This window comes from Microcaecilia unicolor, chromosome 1 (assembly GCF_901765095.1).
Source record: "Microcaecilia unicolor chromosome 1, aMicUni1.1, whole genome shotgun sequence".
Classification (NCBI taxonomy): domain Eukaryota; kingdom Metazoa; phylum Chordata; class Amphibia; order Gymnophiona; family Siphonopidae; genus Microcaecilia; species Microcaecilia unicolor.
In genome coordinates, this window is record NC_044031.1 from 140,726,252 (window position 1) to 140,744,044 (window position 17,793).

Sequence of the window (17,793 nt, forward strand, 5' to 3'; positions counted from 1 at the left end):
TAAAACCGTTCTTCCCGAGATACATCTTCCATACCCTGGAACAGTCAATGGTAATAAGTCATCTAGACTACTGCAACGCACTGTACGCCGGCTGTAAAGAACAGACTATCAAAAAACTCCAAACTGCCCAAAATACTGCCGCCAGACTTATATTTGGAAAAACTAAATATGAAAGTGCTAAACCGTTAAGAGAGAAACTTCACTGGCTCCCACTTAAGGAACGCATTGCGTTCAAGATCTGCACGATTGTACATAAAATCATTCACACAGACGCCCCAATCTACATGCTAAAACTCGTGGACCTACCTCCCAGAAATGCAACAAGATCATCCCGCAAATTTCTCAACTTACACTTCCCCAACTGTAAAGGACTAAAATACAAGCTGATGCATGCCACTACCTTCTCTTACACGAGAACGCAGTCATGGAATGCACTACCTACAGACCTGAAAACAATCGACGAAACAACTATCTTTCGCAAATCACTGAAGACATATTTCTTCAACAAAGCCTACAATGAGAACCGATAACCTCATTAACCTCACCAACCCACCTCTATAACTACCCTAATCACTCCCTTCCTTCTTCTCTCTTCCCTTACTTAATCTCTGCACTATACTAACTGTATCTGATACCCTGGAATAACAATGTTAACAAAACTATGTAAGCCACATTGAGCCTGGAAATAGGTGGGAAAAATGTGGGATACAAATGCAATAAATAAATAATCACCGAGGGACCGACCCCACAATAGCCAGGCCTCCTGCAACCAGTCAAAGAATCTATGACAAGGCAGAATTGGTGTGTAGAGACTGAACTCTTTCATTAAAACTTGGGGTCCATGGGTCAATTTTAGCAGACAATGGAAAAGGTGCTGGTACTCAGTACCCCCTCAAAAAAAGCCCTGGTCAAAGGCATAGTCCCTTATGTCTACTGAATGTCTGACATTAGCCTTTCCTCATAGGGAAGACGTCCCAACCCCTTTATCATTTTTATCACCCTTCTCTGTACCTTTTCTAATTCTGCTATGTCCTTTTTGAGATGCGGTGACCCAAATTGCACACAGTATTCAAGGTGCAGTCACACCATGGTGCTACACAAAGATATTATAACATTCTCATTTTTGTTTTTCATTCGTTTCCTAATAATTCCTAACATTCTATTTCTTACTTGCATAGATCTTGCAGACCCATAAGATACACATTACCTTCATATAAAACGTAATACTATTGCAAAGTGGCTTTCTTCTCATCAGATCATACCAAATCCACCTAAATCAAAAGCTCTTATTATTAAGAATGATGGCCCAATAGAACTCTCCATCCCAATAGCTGCATTAGACACTACTATACCATTTGCATCAACACAAGATTTTAGGTGTCACACTAGATGATTCCTTTAATATTCAAACATAGATTTCTTCTGTGGTACAGCAGGGCCGCTGAGACTAAGCCGGGCCCGGGGCAAGGCCACCCCCCCCCCCCCCCCCGCTTCTGGCACCGCAGTCTCAAGTCTCCACCTGCCCACCCCCAGCCCCGTCGACAGCCCCCCTGTATTCAAATTGACAGCACCTCACCTCTGTGTGAAAGCGGCAGATCGCCTCCCTTCGGGCTTTTCCTCACTGTGTCCCGTGGGACACAGGGAGGGGTCGAAGGGAGGCAATCTGCCGCTTTCACACGGAGGTGAGAGGCTGCCGATTTGAATGCAGGGGGCCAGGTGGCGGACGGAGCCGAGGGCAGGCAAGTGAGACAGGGGACTGCAGCGCCGGCAGCCTGACCCCGGCACCAGGCCCCCCGCCCCCCCTCTCGGCTGCCCTGTAGCACAGTGTTGCTTTTATAGACTGAAGTTAATCCATTCCATGCAGCCACTTTTTCACCAGCTTGCCCTTCAGGTATTAGTTTATGCTTTATTAGTACTTTAGATCAGCGATTCCCAAACCTGGTCCTGGAGGCACCCCAGCCAGTCTGGTTTTCAGGAGATCCACCATGAATATTCATGAGAGAGATTTCCAGGCACTGAAGGCCATGCATGTAAAATCTCTCTCATGGATATTCATGGTGGATAACCTGAAAACCAGACTGGCTGGGGTGCCTCCAGGACCAGGTTTGGGAATCAGTGCCTTAGATTATTGCAATGCAATGCTGTGTGCCAAGGTATCAAACTTTCAGACATCTGCTATCTTCATCGAATCCAAAATGCTGCAATTAAACTTATTACAGGGGTTAACAACTTTGACAATGTTACGCCTTTACTTAAGAAAGCACAATAGCTACTCATATCACATTGCATTACAAATAAAATATTATTCTTGGTCTATCAGATTCAGCAATCTGGATATCTGCTCTTCTTTTCATGTCTTTTGATCTGATATTCTCCTAGTAGGAAACTAAGATCAAGTCAACAACAAATACATATGGTTCCCAAATTTAGACATATAAAATACGATTATATTCAAAACAAAATTTTAAGTGTTGCTGGACCAAAATTTTGAAAAAACCTTGCAGCCCAATTAAGATTACAGCCTTATCTAAAAAAAAAATTTCAGTCCGAATTGAAAACATTTGTTTTTCAAGATGCAGTTTCCACATAGACCAATACTATAATTTTTCCTAAGGATGAAGTAGGATTGAAGACTGGATGAGGATCTGGAGACCTCGGCAGTTTTAGTCTCTTATCTGTCCTATATCTTTTCTATCACCAGTGGAGTTTTTTCTTCTTTTATATTAAGAGTTATTTGGTGTAATATGTTTATATTTGATTAAAACTTGCTATAATGCCTTTACTGAAGGTGGTGTACACCAGAAGGCACACAATAGGCAGTATAGCAAATAATGAATAAACCTGGAAACTTTGGATGAAATGGAGACAGAGTTGCAATGTATTGGTGTATGGAAAGAATGGAACCAAGCTTAGCAGTGAATAGATGGCAACCCAAGCACTCCCTCTGTTGCAGTGTCCCGCTTATGCAGGACAAAAAATTGCAGTAGAGGAAAAGCTTCCAGGCCACAGAAGGCAGTGTGCTTATCTCACTGACGCCACTGGCAGCCTGGAAAATTGAAGAAGGCAGCGCTACAGGGAGCCAAAAGGAAGTAGGAGAGAGCTGAACAAGGAGGTTAGATTGGGAACAGGAGATAACATGACGGCTGAAGCAGGGAGCGGGAGGGCAGCCAGTAGTGAAATATGAGGCATTTGACTGGCCACCATGTTTGGGAGGGCCTGGGCCTCCAAGGCCCCCCATAGCTACACCACTGCAGCACAAGCTACAGGGGAGGAAGAGGACAACTGCGCCGAGAGGGGACCCGAGTTACCCGAGCCCATATTTTGAAAGCCAGTTGTTAAAGTAGCTACTTTAACAACTGGCTCCCAAAATTCTTAAAAAATTAACAAACGACTCGCTTGAGCCAGTGCGAGTCAGCTCCAGCACACCACTAGTCACAACAGGGTTGGGGATTGGGCTGGGAAGAAAAATGAAGAACTCAGCACAGGTGTGCACAACTTGGCTCATCAATTAGGGTTAGAAATGTAGGCTTACAATGGCAGGTGTTAATTTAGGATTCTCACCTCTCTTCCACAAGTAAGATGAACTTCAGCAGAAAAATCAGGCACTCAAATCAGCTTGATATTAAGTGCCAAGTGATGGAGGCTAACCACCTGGGTGATAGGATGTTCAAACCAGCAGCGTCTGAATATTGGCGCCATTATGTGCAAAGGTAAGAGCCTGCATGCCATCAGCTAACTGCTGCTGTCCCACCATTGTTGTCCCCTCAGTTGTGTTGCTGGCCAGGCATCTTTGGCAATAACCTAATGTGTTGTACATGCTTGCCAAAGCTATGTAGATCCCAAAAATGTGTGCCTGCCTCTGTGCAGAGAGACCACCTTAAACCTTCTGAGGCAGGCATACATGCATAGAGAGAAAGGATACAAGTAGTGATGAGAGTGCATTGCAATGTACAAATTAGCCATAAGCACACTAGACATAGCACCAAGCCCTTCTGTGCAACCTTGGGATGGTAGGTAGCATATTTAAGGGATGACTGATGAGTGCTCTCGCTCATCGGTATGGGCAGTGTGCACAGACAAACATGGGAGAGAGGTGATGAGAATAGATCTCATGGGGGCAGACAGGTGGCACAGGATTCTGGACACACAAGGTGAAATCTGTGCTGATTTGTCTCCACAGATAATATAGTGTGAGGCATGATTTGTAGGGGTTCAAGTCAAAAGTCCACCATTTCCACAAGAAGAACCCTAAGCTGTACTGCCAGCTCTGGGAAGAGGTGGCTGCAGAGAGAGGTAAGGGACTGATTGTGTATATTTGCTTCAGGGAAAGGGGATGGGATTTCATATGCTGCTTTTCTGTAATTACAGTCAGAGTGCTTTAAATATTGTATGTATATCCAGGTACTTATTTTGAACCTGGAGCAATGGAGGATTAAGTGACTTGCCCAGAGTCACAAGGAGACATAGAGGGGCATAACTGAACGGGGGCGCCCATCTCCGTGGACAGCCCCGGGAAGGGGCAGAGCCAACCATATTATCGAAAAAGATGGGCGTCCATCTTTCGTTTTGATAATATGGTCGGGGTCGGCCAAATCTCAACATTTAGGTCCACCTAAATGTTGAGATCACCGGACTCAGAGATGGCCGGCCTTGGTTTTTGCCGATAATGGAAACCGAGGCTGGCCATCTCAAACCCGGCCAAATCCAAGCCCTTTGGTCGTGGAAGGAGCCAGCTTTTATAGTGCACTGGTCCCCCTCACATGCCAGCACACCAACCGGGCACACTAGGGGGCACTGCAGTGGACTTCAGAAATTGCTCCCAGGTGCATAGCTCCCTTACCTTGGTGCTGAGCCCCTCCCCCAAACCCACTACCCACAACTGTACAACGGTACCATAGCCCTTAAAGGGTAAAAGGAGGCACCTAGATGTGGGTACAGTGGGTTTGTGGTGGGTTTTGGAGGGCTTACATTTACCACCACAAGTGTAACAGGTAGGGGGGGGATGGGCCTGGGTCCACCTGCCTGAAGTGCACTGCAGTACCCACTAAAAACTGCTCCAGGGACCTGCATAGTGCTGGGATTGAGCTGGGTATGACATTTGAGGCTGGCATACAGGCTGGCACAAAAATGTTTATTTTTTTTTTGGGTGGGAGGGGGTTGGTGACCACTGGGGGAGTAAGGGGAGGTGATCCCCGATTCCCTCCGGTGGTCATCTTGTCAATTGGGGCACTCTTTTGAGGCTTGGTCCTAAAAATAAATAAATGGACCAAGTAAAGCCAGCCAAGTGCTCGTCAGAGCCGGCCTTTTTTTTTTCCATTATCGGCCGAAGCCGGCCATCTCGTAACCATACCCCTGTCCCGCCTTCTGTACCCTGCTGACACGCCCCCGGGAACTTTGGCCGGCCCTGTGATGGAAAGCAGTTGAAGCTGGCCAGAATCAGCTTTCGATTATACCGATTTGGCCAGGTTTAGGAGAAGGCCGGCCATCTCCTGATTTGTGTCAGAAGATGGCCGGCCTTCTCCTTCGAAAATATGCAGGATAGTGGGAATAGAATCCAGTTCCCCTGGGTATCAGGCCACTGCACTAACTATTGGGCTGCTCCTCCATTTGGATATTGTTATGGGTTTTGATTGGGTGTCACTGGAAGGTATGTGTAGCTGCATGTCCACTGTGGCTGGCTCATGCCCCAAAGATGTCCTCAACTATATTGCAGATGTGTGGAATATAGTCTTGTGTGTCAATTGGGTGACCCCAAAAGGAGAAAATACGGCACATTGGGTGCATTTGATCAAGTTAGGTCCTGCCTATTTCTAGCTAGATCATTACATTGGGTCAGCCGCTTTTAAGGGGCCAACCTTCATATGCAAACATTTTGTTCACAGAGGACATAGGTTGAGGTGTGGCAGCAGGGGTGGTGGATTGCTGACAAGCCCAGCCGCCAGCACCACCACTACCAGGTACAGCCCCACCACCATAGCTGTTGCAGGGGGTGAATCTGGGTGCCCCAGTCTCTGATTCATCCTCCTCTTCCCAGTCAAAAGGAGAGGATGAAGCAGAGGCAAGGGCACCCCAGTGCTTGCCATGTTTAGCCCCTTATAGTGGTGCTCTAGTTCAGCCTTCCATTGCCAAGGAGCTGGTAACGGAGGTGCGGGACTTGAGGGTCGCTATAGATGGGCTGGCTATGGAGGTGCACAAATTAGCCGAGCTCATGCAGCAGAACCTTGCCACCAGGCAGCACCCTAGTCACCACCCACCTTTCCCATCCCCTTCTAATATGTGAATATATTTTTTGTTGGTTTTATTTTCCCCTTTCCCCAAAGTTTGTGGTCATGTTTTGTTCTGTTTCCCCCAAGGCAAAGATAGCAGAAATTGTAATTTGATAATCTCATATTTTTATATAATACGTTGTTCTATTTTGTTACCTGTCTCCTGTGTAATATTTTTGGGTGTTAGGTAAAGCTATTAACATAAAACCTTGGACCCTATATTGTAAGGATGAAAGATCCAAAGTTGGCGACCTTCATATCAAGCTGGGGGGGGGGGGGGGGGGGGGAGGAAATGGGCCTCTGCTTAACTTTGGATGTGTCTTTTCAGTGTGGCAAGGCCATTTTTTACCAGGGTGCTACAAATGGCTTGCTTCAATTAGATCCTGTAATGGTGATGTGCTCATGTTCCACTCCTGGGACCCCATTGTAGATAGCTTACTGTGTCAACACATACTGCTACCCATTGTGTGGCCTTAAGAGCTTGTTCCCTGAGAAGCAGTCACCTATTATACCTCTATTATTATCTGGGCCATGTGAAATACGTCATGAAGATGTTTATATTGGCAAGACATCCATATCCTCTGATGAAGCCAGGATATAGAAGTCTATGACCCCTGTCAGTCCAGATGGCGAGGAAGCTTGCTATGGGTGTGCTTTGGATGGGGATCAGGATAAGCTGGACAGCCTGCACTTAGAGGCCCATGTTTCATTAATTCAAGAAAAACACAAATATTGACAGATCCTGTTCTGGCTTACCTGCCAAATGCACTACCTACTGTAAGTAGAAAAGGACATACAACAGGGGCATGGAGGTAGTCCTGGAGGAATTCTGTGCTACTGCACAATGCAGACTATGCACAGAAGTCTGTGCAGCACAGAGCTTTCCAGTTGCCTAACTCCCTCCACACTCACCTCGCTAGTGCAGCAAGAAGAGGAGCAGCACAAATGCAGGTTGGGCTGCGTCCTGCTCCTCTGTCATTCCATTAAGTCATGTAGCTGTGAGGAGGCCTGTATGGCTGAAAAGAATAGTCAGTTCGGGGACAGCAGAGGAACAAGATGCAAGCCAACCTGTGGCTATGCTGCTTCTCTTTTTGTCGGGCTGCAGAAGTGGGTTTGGCGGGAGGGAAAAACAATGGATGAAGTGTGTATGCAGGGCAGGGGGAGGCTGGACAAAAAGTGGATGGAGTGTGGGGGGAGGCTGGAGAAAGGCAGATGAGGCATGTGTGTGTGCGCCATAGGAATAGGGTGGAGGTCTGTAGGAAGGTGCATGGGAAACTGCTGGGGGGGGGGGGGGGTATTTCCTGCCTGGGGGCAGGTGCCAGCCATTATGCTGGTGGAATTCTGCACAAGCTATTCATAAAATGCACAGAATTTTACACAAATTTCAAAGATTGAGTGCAGACATATCAATTGGTCTGTGCAGACTTTTCAATATTTTTGAACGGACTTCCCCCTGGAGTATAAGGAGGGCTGTGAAGCAGCAGAAGAACACTCATAGTCTAAAGCACCCACCCAGTTTAGTATATGGTGCTGTGGCTTAATGAATAAAGTATCTACCCAAGGATCCAAACTGAGAAACCCTTTGGGAGGGGGATTCAAATCCCACTTTTGCCCTAGGTTGTTTTCTAAGTATTTTTTTTCTCTCTCTTGTTGTGGGGTGTGACTTGCATGGAATGTGAACAGAGGCTTAGCCAGACTTGGTAGTTTGTATGGGCCCAGAGGTAAATTGGATGGGCCCTTCCATGTGCATGTGCCCCCTCCCTCTCCCTGCTCCCCCACGACACCACAAATATCTTCCCAGAGATATTTTTTAACAACATAAGAGGGTTTTTTTTCACCCACCCCACATCTTCTTCCTCTCCTCTGCGGTGTTCCAGCATCTGAGCTCCTGTCCCCAATGTCGGTACAGACGTTGTCGGCGCCTGCAGCAATTCATTCTCGCTTCTTGCGCCAGCCCCACAGGCTTCGTCTGCCATGTCTTGGCCTCGCTGATGTCATTGCCTGTTTCCTGTCTGGTGGAATGCGGCAGATGGAAACCTGCGGGGCCGGCGCAAGCAGCAAGAATGAATCACTGCAGGTGCCGAGCACGCCTGTATCGGCATCAGGGAGGGATGGAGTTCAGAGACAAGAGCGCAGATGCCAGGATGCCGCAGAGGAGAGGAGCAAAGAGAGCAGTGTGGTGCTGCAGCTGGGTGGGCCTGTGCCCATCCACGCCCACCTGTAGCTATGCCACTGAATGGGAAATGACCTACTGTCCACAAATGTGTAAGAAAGCAGCAAGTGTGAAGCTTATTGAAATAATATTCATTGAGGGATGACAGAGATTTATATTTACTGTGAGGGCTCGGTATACCTAAGAATATGGGGCTCAATTAAATCAAAACGCAAAACCACACTGGCACTAGACCCAGCATCTTCTAGTTTTCCCTGCTGCTTGTCAACGCTAGTGTCAGTGCCGTAATGGTTTGGTTGGATATTGAACTCTCATAGTTGAGTACAATCCCCTTTTAACTCTCACTGAATAGCACTTTAATAGCTTAACCTCTGCTGAATCATGAAACATTGGGGACAGGAGGTAGCATTAGTTTTGGCTCACCACACTTGGCCAAAAAAAAAAAAAAAGAATTGGTACCACCACCCTTGGGCAAAAGTAGGTTTTGCAGCCTTGGTTCAAATGCAAGTGTTTTTATCATTAGGCCATAGCTCCATATGGGAATGTTTGTGATTCACATATATAAAGAATGTTCATCTGCTGCCACACAGACCTCCACGGTCCCTGTTTGCTGGCCTTTTCAAATCAGGCCATGTCACTTTCAACAACGGAGCTTCACGTTTGATGTCATCAGCATATGCAAGTGCATATCTCATGTAGTTCCCTAAAGGAATCTCCCAAGAAATAGCCTGTTCTTCAATACCTGATACATGGACATGCCAGAGCTGGCTGCATGTAGCATGAATACGTCCAGTGTGAGAAACCACAATGTCCAAAGTATGACTGCAGCCAAACCAAGGACATGCTGGTCTATGTGACAGCAAAGCATAGCTGTAAATGTCTTCACTGATAACCCCAGGCAGGTATACAGCATTATCAGAAAACAGCACAGAGAACCAAAGGTAGCAAGTTCAAATACTACTTTTTCCCAAGTTTTAGAAAATTATTTTTTGGGGTTTTGTGTAAGTGCTGCATGGAATGATAAACAAACTACTGCACTCTCCGCTAATATTCTATACAGCAGCAAGGGCGTAAGGCTGTTGGAGTGCTGTTTATTGAGGGACAATAGGGATTTCAGTGAACTGGGAGGTTTCACTATACAAGAACGAACATGAATCCTGAAATGTCACTTCTGAAAAAAAAAATGAGTTTGTTAAAAGCAAAGTTCTGGTTCTCTGTGATGCGTCAGTCATCTGCTCTACCCCTGAGACTATGCCCCACATGCACATCTATGTGGCTAGTTTGGAATATGGTGTTTCCTCTTCTGCCCTATGGACCCCCCTCCCCCCTTGTTCCTCACATTATAACTGACCAATATTGGATGTCAGAGTTTGTATACTGGTGGTGTATGTAGACTGTAAGCACTGCATGGATGACCTCTACATCCACCTCTTGCCTCTACATAGTATCTGCCAATCTTTGCCCATATGGACCCCAGACATTGCTCATAACATCAATACTCACTGATGACAGCTGTCAGCATGGAAACAACATTGCTCATATCCTCCAAACCCTGGTGTAAGCTGCCTAGGGTGCTGTACTGTCTCACAAGCTCATCCCATTGTGGATTCTGAGGCTCGCAGTTCCCAAAGAGGAATAAATGGAGCCTCCTCATCTTCACTGATACACACCTGTGAGTGGAAAAGAATGAGATATGAGCATCACTGGTGCACCTGGAGTGGAATGCCTTCACTTCTGAGCCTCAGCTGTGTCTAATGGCCACTCATCATGTAGCAATACCATTTCTCTAAATCACATCCTCACAACTGAGTTGAAATATCTAGACCCTCTCTCCTCATTTATGCATTTCCATATGCCACATTTATTATTGGCCGGAAGTACACTGTGGTAGGGATACTGCAGCTTTTCCAAGAAAGCAATGAGCCAACTATCATAAAATAATGAGTGAACAGGTAGACGTGAATCGTTTGTTTACTCTTTCCAAAAATACTAGGACTAGGGGGCATGCAATGAAGCTACAAAGTAGTAAATTTAATACTAATCAGAGAAAAGTTTTCTTCACTCAACGTGTAATTAAACTCTGGAATTCGTTGCCAGGAAATGTGGTAAAGGCGGTTAGCTTAGTGGAGTTTAAAAAGGGTCTGGACGTGACTGCTTATTTCTGGGATAAGCAGCATATAATGTATTGAGCTTTTTTGGGATTATGCCAGGTATTTGTGACCTGGATTGGCCATTGTTGGAAACAGGATGCTGGGCTTGATGGACCTTTGGTATGTCCCAGTGTGGCAATACTTATGTACTAAAAGCTAAGCACCAATATTCAGTGATAACCGGTTCCCATATCTGCGGTTGCATTCTGCATAGTGGCGGTTAGAGGGTGCTAACTGTAGAACACATGAATAAGCCATTTCAGCTGCGGCCGATATTCAAAACATAACCACTTATAATAGTGTCCGCTTAATTAGGCCCAATTTAACCACCCATCTGCTCAAGATAGCTGCTGATATTTAAAATGCTAACCAGCCACTACTTTGGAAAGCTGTTTCTATGGTGCAGAATATGCCAGGCTCATGCAAGGCTAATTTCTCCCCCCATGAGACCTGACTGGTGCCATTGCTAGGTACTTGTGACTTGGACTGGCCACTGTTGGAAACAGAATTCTGGGCTAGATGGATCATTGGTCTGACCCAGTATAGCTATTCTTATTTTCTATTTGTTCAAACATTAGCCAGGTACTGGCTGTATGTGAGACTGTGTAATGTGCCTTCAGAGTGGTGTGTGACAGAGATTCACAACATCCCAGCTTCTGTGAATGATGGGACTCTGATGGGATATGCCCATAGATGTGCATGTTTCTTGGGTGTGTAGAAATATAGGCTGTATATGCCTCAGCGTTGCACAGTGTATGGACATGCATGGCGCATCTGTGAGCCACAACTGCCTCATCAATGGCATATACCACACCCAGTGGATGGCTGTAATCAGCAAAGATAATGTACCTGGAGTGCTAAGGTGTGTCAGGGCACTCAGCACAGTATAACAGGACACCTGTAAGAGAGCAGAACAGATATATTAGGTCCCATTACAATACATAATTGTTTGACTTAGCATACATATTGGCAGCTATTGATCTTAGGGGATGTTGGGTGATACAGTGGGTTATCTGTGAGAACTTAGCACCCATGCCCCACATATCCCTACATACATTCGCACCATGTGATTTCCTGTGGCAAGCACAATATACCAATGTGTATTGTCACAGGTAGATGGGGAATATGTACAGAGGTCAAGCAGATTTGTGCACAGTGTCAACAAAGCATATGGTTGACTAATGCTGCTGTTACAGCAGCACAGGGTGATGGGTGAGGTTAAGGGTGGACAACTGTTAGCATGTAGAACCCATTATGATATTTCAAGTGTGATGGATCACACAAGATGGCAGCCATATCAAGATGTCTCATATATGTTCCATCTGCTCCGCCCACAGGTGAGCCACAGGCAGGCCCATCACATCACCAGCCAAGACCACCATCAGGCTGCTGAGGAGAGGAGATGCAGCAGGAGTTGGTCCAAGCCCCTGTGCCACAGGCCACAGAGCTCCAACCATCACCACAGACACAGGCCACAGTGCCTCTACCACCACAGGCCTCAGGATCCTCACCACCCTCAGGAGGTCAGACAGAGGGCGAGGAACCCTAGGCACCTGCTGCAGGGCCATAGCCTGCCTAAGCCAGCACACCTGGAAATGCCAGTGCTGGAGGATGTAGAGGAGGATAAGTTGGATCCTGGGCAGTTTTGGCTGGACCAAAGAGAGATGCTCCAATTAACTAGGCAGCTGGTCACAGATGTCTCTGCATTGAAGGACTCCATGATTATCTAACAGGAATGGAGAGCATATGCCTTGGAAAGGCTGAGCAACACAGCAGACAGATAGGCCAATTCACTGGCCTCTATTGCAGCTTCCCTGAGGGAGCTTGTGAGGAGGCAGCCTGTTTGTGCATCAATGCAGCCAGCCCCTATGGAGGAAAGAGCAAAGATGCCAAGGGTGGCCCATCCCAATGCTGGAGATTTACCACCGCAGTGCTGGAGATTGAAGGCCAATGAATGAGGTTTTCTCATTGGCCCCAGCCATATATAAGACTAGTTGTGGCAGATGCACATTCTAAAAACTGACATATTCCAATCAATAAATAGAAAATAAAATTATTTTTTCTACCTTTGTTGTCTGGTAATGTGTTGATCCTAGTCTCTGGTTTCCTCTTTCTTCTCTTAACTGTCTTGCCAGAGTCTCCGTGTCCATTTGGCATTTCTTTTCTCTCCATGTCCATCATCCATCTTCTCTCTGCATCCTTATCTATCTGACCCAGCCTCATCCCTGTCTTCCCATCATGTTGAGCATCTCCCATCCCTGTATCCCTATTCTTGCCTCTGTCCAACATAACTCTTCTGTATGCCTATTCCCCCCCACCCCCAGATGCCAGCATCTCTCTTTCTTCCTTCCCTCCTTTGTAGGATCAGCACCTCTCCCTTCTTTCTCCGCAGGTCCTGGCAACTCTTTCCTTTCTTGTCAATCCTCTCCCCCCCAAATCCAGCACCTCTTTCCCTCTCCACGCCCCCTCTCTTCCTCACCCCCTTCATTGGATCTCTCTCTTCCCTACATGACCTCCCTGTCCAGCACTTCTGTCCCTCCTTGCCAAGCCCCCACAATGTGGCAGCTGTCTCCCTCGTTGCCCCCCATTGCAGCACCTCACTTTGTCCTCCCCCACCCTCATTGATACAGCACCTGTCTCCCTCATTGTCCTCCCCCCAACAATGCAGAACCTCTCTCCCTCTTTGTCCTTCCCCACCCCCACCCCCACACATTCCAGTCCCTCCTCTTCTCTTCTTGCCACAATTAATCTGTTTGTGTAATGCTGGCACCTACAGCAATAACAACCAGACATTCCCCAGTAGACCATTGGCACAGTCCTACTCCAGCCTGAACTGGTCCAGAATGAAGGCATCGTGGCACGAACCGGGGAATCTGGCACACACTCCTGTTATGAAGAGCCTAGTGTTGCGACTACCTATATATTCATAGAATGAAACATTTTTCTGTTCCTGTAGGCTCTCTTTTTCTGCCCAGGTGGTCTAAGGGCAGTGTGCATGCAGTTTATCACCCCCCAACACTGAGGAAAACTGAGCAATGGCATAAAACTCCCTCAACATCTGATGCTTCTGCTCAGGGGTGTGTGGAAAGGTGACAGTCACAGAGGTGCCTGAGCAGAGCTTATAGGAAGGAGTCTATACAATGGCAGGTGGCAGACTGTGTCGTGCCCATAGTAACTCCCAAAAGGTGCTAAAAACAGCCAGTAGCCAGTTAGTACAGAGTTGTAGTGACCCTCACTCACAGTCACTGGCAAGGCAAGGCATGGCTCCACAGGGTGGGGGCCTTGAAATCATTTCTCAACAGCTCACAGAGGTCAGCAATGGTGGCTCTATTGAACCTGGCTCTCTGAAATGCCTCTTTCTCTGTAAATTGGAGATAACTCATGCTGAGGCTGTGCTGGGGCTTGTCCTTGGACCTGTGCTGGGGTTTGTCCTTGGGGCTGTGCCTGGAGAGATGCCAGGTACAGCTGCTGTCTCCTCTGCCACCTTCGCTCCGCTACACTTGCATCTGGTATAGCTGGTTGTACTGCCACCAAGGAAAAGGGATGGCTGATACTGCAAGCCCAATATCTCAAATATAGCAGGTTAAAATGGTTAAATTGCCAGGTTATGAGAGAAAAATGGTTTGTCTACAATGGCTTTATTTTTCCCATAAGTTTATCTTGATGTGATAACCCAATGCCTAACACAATCAATACTTACACAATAAGATACCCCGACAGCAACAACCCAGTCATCATATACCTGACCCTCCATCCCCCGATGTTTACCGTAGCCCACCAAATGGATAGCACTTTGAAACTTTACTGTGAAAGAGGCATAATGCCAGAAACTGTCAAATAAATTTAAAGTAAGAGAATATTCGAATATGAATTATAGCTGCTTCAAATACCTATTGCAGGGTTTAGCTGCTATGACTTAGACTGGTTATTCAAAACCGGAAAAGAGATATCCAGCGGAAAACTAGTCCTAAATATAGCTGGCCGTATGACAGATGCTGACTGGACATGCCACACTGAATATTACCGTTATATAGTAACATAGTAGATGACAGCAGATAGTGACCCGTACGGTCTATACAGTTTGCCCAACAAGATAATTTATAGCAAAAGGTATGATGCCAGACTTGTAAACATGCCTCCGGCATGCCCCATCATGCCTCCAATCTTGGCTGGCTTGAGGAAGCAGGTGTCCGTGAATATTCAGCTGTCCATTGCCAGCTGAATATCAGCTTTGTCCGGCTTTGACAATTATAACCACTTAAGTACCATTTTTTGCCACTGACCTGCTAACTTTTTGAATATTTTAATTTTTTTTTAATTTTTTTGTTACATTTGTACCCCGCACTTTCCCACTCATGGCAGGCTCAATGCGGCGGGCAATGGAGGGTTAAGTGACTTGCCCAGAGTCACAAGGAGCTGCCTGTGCTGGGAATCGAACTCAGTTCCCCAGGACCAAAGTCCACCACCCTAACCACTAGGCCAATCCTCCATTTACAGCAGCTCTTGTCATACAGAAAGTTTTAATACACATAAGGTGTATGACATCTATGCCTAAGTAGAATGGAGTACAATATCCCTTACAATTGATTACAATTACCTCCAGTATTCAAGTTCATTAAGAATTCTAATCATCAAATCAAAAGTGAGAGCCAAGTGTGAATATTATCTGTACCAGAAATTTCAAGGCCATACAAATAAGCTTACCTGGAAGGGTGAAGAAGTCATCAATTTGGTAGACATGCTCACTATCTGGATCAGAAGCAATGAGAGACATTTCATTGTGAAATTCAGGAAAGCTGGGGTCACTCATGTTAACCACTCCAATTACAAACATCTCGATGTCTGCAGCATGGGCCTTTCTCACCACCGCTTCCAAATTCAGCTGGTCCCGAACATCAGCTTGCCCATCTGTTATAACAATGGCTACTTTCCTCACTTCTGGCCGAGCAGCCTGGAACACTTCGTTGGCCTTATTTAGAGCTGTAGCAGTGAAGGTGCCTTCCCCTAGATACTGCATTTGGTCAACAGCATGTTTGACATCTTCCTTTCGGGAATACTGCTGCAAAGTGGCAGACAGTTCTACTTGATGGCTAAAGTTTATAATGCCAATGCGGGAGGTAACCTGGTTGACAGTTACTCTATCGATGAGTGCTTTCACAAAGGATTTGATTCTTTGAAAGTTTTCAGGCCCAACACTTTCTGAACTATCAATGACAAAGACCAGCTCCACTGGTGCTTCTTTACATTCGACTCCACATCCTAAAACATATTTGAAAAAAAGAAAACCTTTAGAAGGTAATTCTATAAAAGTGCATCTATTATTAGGGACCAAAAATGCACCTATTTGGAGCCTATTCTATAAAGGAAAAGTAGGTGCTTATATTCAGGAGACAGTATTTACACCAGCCATAGATCTGGTATAAATACTTATGCCTATTACCCTCACACACATAGATTATAATATTTTATAGTTTATGCATCTCACATATGCTCTGCCTTGACTTTGCCCATGTGAACAACTACCTACAAAGTGATGATATGTGCGTAGTTACAGAATAGTGTCTAAGCCAGAAAATAACACATCCCAATGTAATACCAATGTTTAAAAAGGGTTCCAGAGGTGATATGGGAAATTATAGGCTGGTGAGCCTGACCTTAGTGGTGGACAAAATGGTAGAAACTATTATAAAGAACAAAATTACAGAGTATATACATAAGCATGAATTAATGAGACAAAGCAAACATGGATTTAGTTAAGGGAAATCTTGCCTCACCAATCTACTATATTTTTTGAAGGGGTGAATAGATATGTGGATAAAGGTGAACCAGTCGATATTGTGTATCTGGATTTCAAAAGGCATTGACAAAGTACCTCATGAAAGACTCCTGAGGAAATGGTCATGGGATAGGAGGTAATGTCCTATTGTGGATTAAAAGCTGGTGAAAAGATAGAAAACAGAGAATAGGGTTAAATGTTCAGTATTCTCAAAGGAGGAGGGTAGATAGTGAGGGTCCCCAGAGGTCTGTGCTGGGACTGCTGCTTTTTAACATATTTATAAATGACCTAGAGATGGGAATAACTAGTGAGGTAATCACACTCCTAGCCACATTTAAACATGAAATCGCAATAGGCAAAAACATCCTACTACTACAACTCGATGTGTCGAGTGCATTCGACATGCTGGACCACCATATTCTACTAAGAAAAACTTAACAAACTAGGAATTTCAGGGAAGATATTCACCTGGATTAAAGGATTCCTGACCACCAGGTCAAACCAAGTAAAGCCAAGTTCAGTAATCTCCTCACCATGGAAATCAGCATGTGGAGACCTACAGGTCTCACCGCTATCACCCATACTATTCAATCTAATGATGATCCCATTAGCCAGGTCCCTATTCAATCCTTTCATATACACTGATGATGTCGCAATTTACATCCCTTTCAAAAATAGCCCATCAGAAATTACCTCTGATATCACCAACAGTATGAACACCATGGAATTCTAGGCATGAGCCTTTAAGTTAAAACTAAACAGGGACAAAACACACTGCCTCATACTCTCACCTCTGCATAACACTAAACACTTTACAACCATCGAGGCCTTGGGCTCATCCCTCCCAATCTCAGACAACCTGAAAATCCTAGGCATCACCACAGACCATGACCTAACACTTGAAAACCAGGCCAAGGCCACTAGAAAGAAAATGTTCTGCACAATGTGGAAACTCAAACGTATAAAACCATACTTCCCAAGAGATGTATTCTGCAACATGATCCAAACCATGGTTCTGGCTCATGTGGACTACTGCAATGGAATGTACGCAGGGTGCAAAGAACAAATTCTAAAGAACCTTCAAATAGCACAAAACACTGCTGCAAGACTCATTTTTGGAAAAACCCGATTCAAAAGCTCCAAACCCTTCTTCAAAAACTACACTGGCACATATAGACTTCAAAATCTGCTCTCTGGCTTACAGAATAATTTTTGGCCTAGCACCAGGTTACATGATCAATCTAATAGACCTACCAATCTGAAAATAGGTGGGAAAATGTGGGATACAAATGTAACAAATAAATAAATAAATAAATACATATCTGGTGCATACATAGGAGAAGTTAGAGGCGTACGTTGATTTGTATTTGATGCTTTTACATTTTGGGAAGTGGAGGGAGAGATAGGATCTCACAGATTTGTTGTACA

General features: G+C 45.5%; 1 protein-coding gene across 2 annotated transcripts in view; it reads right to left on the reverse strand.

The window, feature by feature from the left end:
• COL28A1 (collagen type XXVIII alpha 1 chain) overlaps positions 1 to 17,793 on the reverse strand; it is a 378,659-nt gene that overhangs the window by 59,105 nt on the left and 301,761 nt on the right. For both annotated transcript variants that reach the window (XM_030200920.1, XM_030200909.1), the window contains one exon: positions 15,294 to 15,848. In XM_030200920.1, the coding sequence (XP_030056780.1) occupies positions 15,294 to 15,848 (555 nt within the window). The remainder of the gene's footprint in view (positions 1 to 15,293; positions 15,849 to 17,793) is intronic.